Source organism: Microtus ochrogaster, unplaced genomic scaffold (assembly GCF_000317375.1).
Source record: "Microtus ochrogaster isolate Prairie Vole_2 unplaced genomic scaffold, MicOch1.0 UNK1, whole genome shotgun sequence".
NCBI lineage: Eukaryota > Metazoa > Chordata > Mammalia > Rodentia > Cricetidae > Microtus > Microtus ochrogaster.
In genome coordinates, this window is record NW_004949099.1 from 1,919,989 (window position 1) to 1,923,622 (window position 3,634).

A 3,634-nucleotide genomic window follows, 5' to 3' on the forward strand; every position below is an offset into this window, starting at 1 on the left:
AGATAGATAGATAGATGATAGATAGATAGATAGATAGATAGATAGATAGATAGATAGATAGATAGATAGATAGATAGATAATAGATAGATAGATGATAAATAGTTATGTGTCCATATTGAGGGTGTTGTGATGTCTAATCTTGATCATCAACTTGACTGCCTCTAGAATTAACTAAAACCCAAGATGCTGGCCACCCCTTCAAAACATTTTCTTGATCAGATTATTTGAAACAGGAAAATGCGTCCCAAATCTGGGCAATACTTTCTGGTGGCAGCCCAGATAAAAGGACAGAGAAGAAAACTTTGCTTCTTGCTACCTTGCTCTCATTCCCCCTGGCGAGTCCATCTGTGCTGTTGCTGTGACATTCCTTCTCCAAAATTAGAACCAATGCCTTCAGAACTCCAAAGTAGACTGAGGACCAGCAGCTCTCCAGGAATCCCCCAGGCCTTCAACATCAGATCAGGACTGTGCAGACACCCAGCCCTAGAAACTGAACAACTACCAGATTCTTGGCTCTCTAGTATGAAACAGCCATCGTCGGGCTACTCAGACTACATCCTGTAGCTCAATATAATAAATCCCTGTAAGATTTATATGAAATCACCTGGGAGATGAGCCTCTGGACACATGCGATTGAAATGGAAAGACACACTCACTGTGGGCGGCACCATTCCCTGGCTGGGATGCTGGGCTATAGATATGAAAAAGAGGACTGAGCCAGGGCACTCCTCATCTCTCCCTGCCTCTTGTCTGTGAATGCCCCTCAAGCTCGCAACACTGGGGCTTGCAGCCTTGATGGGCTGTAGAACTGAGTCAGAAAAAAAAGTTGCATTTGTCAGGGCATTGTTATCACAGCAACAGAAAAAGAAACTAAGACAAGGAAGAAGTAATGGACCTAGACATGTTTCCCTGCTAGAGTTGTGTCAAGGGTCTTGTGAAGTTCTGAAGATGTGTTCTGCAAATCCCCTTGGGTGAAAATGATAAAAATAAGAACAGCATGTCCGCGACGTGCTGGAAGGACACGCAGGCCAAAGGTTGCTCAGCTGAGCACTGGTTTTCATTTGGCTGGTTTCAGACAGGTGATTTTTCCAGTTCATTTTGCTTGATGTCAACAGGCCCAAGATTTAGAAGGGAAAAAAAAAGAGCACCTATGGAAAGAGGCGATCCCCACACAATGACAAAGGTTTGAATCCCCAAGCAGATAGCTCAATTATAACAAGACAGAATTGCAAGAAGAGTCAATCAAATGGGGGTACTTAGAGGAGGAAGGGATGGAGAACCACAAGCTAAAGCACTGTTTTCTGCCCCTGCTGAACCGTGTGAATTGCTCTAACAGGAACGAAAATAGCAGGAGGCAGCCAGAGACTTGAAGAACTGTGGCCTACGTGTTGGTTACTGAGCTCAAGCCTGTGTGTTGGTTACTGAGCTCATTGGCGTGAGATGCCGGCAAAGCAGCTTAGGGAAGTAGGTCCTTTTTGGTTCACAGTTCCAGAGGATACGATCCACCATGACCCTGGGAGTTATGACCATGGGAGCAGGTAGTAGCTGGCCACATTGTATACACAGTCAGAAAGCAGAGAGGGAGGAATGCTGGTGCTTGGCTCCCTTTCTCTTTCTTACTTCTGGACTCTGGCCCACAGTACAGTGAGGCCCACATTTAGAGCTGGCCTTCCACCTCAGTTAACCTAGCCCAGATAATCCCCCTCATAGACACAGCCAGCTGTCTGCTTCCATGGTGAAGTTCCCATCAAGTTGGCGATCAGATAAACCATCACAGAGTAGGTTAGCCCTCTGTGTGCACAGGCTTGTCCAGACTACGCAAGTGGCAGGGCTAGCCCATCTACAAGAAGTACAACTAAAGACATATGGAACAGAAGAAGGAAGGTCACCTGTCCAAGCCCAACCTAGACTGGCAACCGGATGAGGAAAACAATGGCTCCCATTTGCAATGAACAAGTGTGGGCCCCTATTGTGTCTGCTACCCTACTAAACTGATACACTTCTTGACTCAAGAGACTTTGGTCAATGAATCTGGGATGTATCTTAAGAAAGGCATTGAGTAATGAACAAGCTGTTTATGGGAAACAAGTCTTATCTTCTGCAAAGTTGTTCAGCTGGGAAGAAGAGGAGGATGTAGGGAGGAGCGAGAGAGAGAGAGAGAGAGAGAGAGAGAGAGAGAGAGAGAATGAATATGAATATGAATATGAATATGAATATGAATATGACCTGCTTCTTGGTGTACTTGGTGAGTCACACAGTTGCTTTCATGCCTAGCCAACAGCTGGCCCTCCTGAATCTTCTGTCCTTTTTCTGTCCTCTGCCTCAGTTGTTGCCAGCCACACTCTGTGAAAGGGGACTGGGTGGAGAGAAAGGAGGCGGGCTATGCGCCCTCAACCCCAGAGGCAGCCAGCAGCAGCGCCCAGTTGCCTTGTGCACAAGGAAAGTTCCCCTTTAGCACCTACCTGTTAGTGCAGGGAAGGCCAGCGAGATGACGAATCTGCAGGGGACAATCTGGGGGACATCAGGGGTAAAGGGGCAGGACGTCCCCTCCGAGGAGTGCAGGCTGCTGAACTGGTCCTCAGAGTCCCACTCATGGGCTGGGGTTCTGGATTTCAGGTACTCCTCCGTCTCAAACTCGCTTGCTGACTGGTAAGCACTAGCCATGGAGGAGAGGGGCCCCACGCTTGCTCTGTCCTCTTCCTCCCAATCCCAGGCCTGCAGGGCCATGTTGTGCAGCACTAGAAGGTCCTGGTGGGAGACAGCAAAGACCCCAGGAGTAAACCTGCCCAGCGCAGGAAGCCGCACAGTCCCAGGCCCATCTCTGTCTTGTTTGCAATGCCCCAGGCTTCAGTGGAGGCCCGCTATAGAGTGAGTTCCACATTTGGGGAGCAGGAATAGGTGAAGAAACCAGAGAGTGACAATCAGTGCTGTTCTTCTGACCTGAGCCCAGTTACTCCTCTCTCAGGAGTGAGGAGTTGGTCAGTGGGTGCTCTGGACGTACAGATCCAGGTGAGCCTAGGTCACCGCTGACCCAGGAGGGTCACCCGAAGCTCTGACTCAAGAGGCTGAGGCAGCTTCCTGGATGTGGCCCCAGCACAGAACAGACAGCTGCCACTCGCAGAAAGGGGAACTGAGCCGGGCACCCTGGTACACACAGGACCCTAACAAGAAGCCCTGAGACAAGACACGGAGAACTCTGGCTCAGGTATCACTCAGATTTCTAGCCACAGGACCCTGACTGCCAGAAAGTCGGTGCCTGGGGGACCTGGGGCGTCTGAGGTGAAATAGAGACTGAACCCAAGCTCAAGGGTTACCTGTGAGTAGGCACACTTGTTGGTTCCTGCACCTGCTGCGCAGTTGCAGCCACTCTGATCAGGGAAGCTGAGCGCAGGCGCCTAAGGGTAGCAGATCCCTAAGGGACTTTTGTTAGGCGGTTGCCAGGAGACCTCAGCCCATGGCTGGGGGCGGGGCTTTCTTCCCCCGACTGAGTTCGGCTCCTGCCTGCAGGCTCTGGGAACCTTCTTTGAGCTCACAGGCTGGCAGTCGACGAGGGGCTTCTCGCGACGTGGCTTCTGCGTGGCTTTGGTGCACCAGACCAGTCAAAAAGGTGAAAGGCAGATTCGGAAAGCTATT

At 50.2% G+C, this 3,634-nt stretch overlaps 1 protein-coding gene across 1 annotated transcript in view; it reads right to left on the minus strand.

Moving 5' to 3' along the window:
* The window catches only part of Kiaa1257 (KIAA1257 ortholog), a 65,564-nt gene extending 62,836 nt beyond the window's left edge, over positions 1 to 2,728 (minus strand). The window contains exon 1 of the mRNA XM_026788283.1: positions 2,464 to 2,728. Within this exon, the coding sequence (XP_026644084.1) occupies positions 2,464 to 2,728 (265 nt within the window). The remainder of the gene's footprint in view (positions 1 to 2,463) is intronic.
* Positions 2,729 to 3,634: the final 906 nt, after the last annotated feature.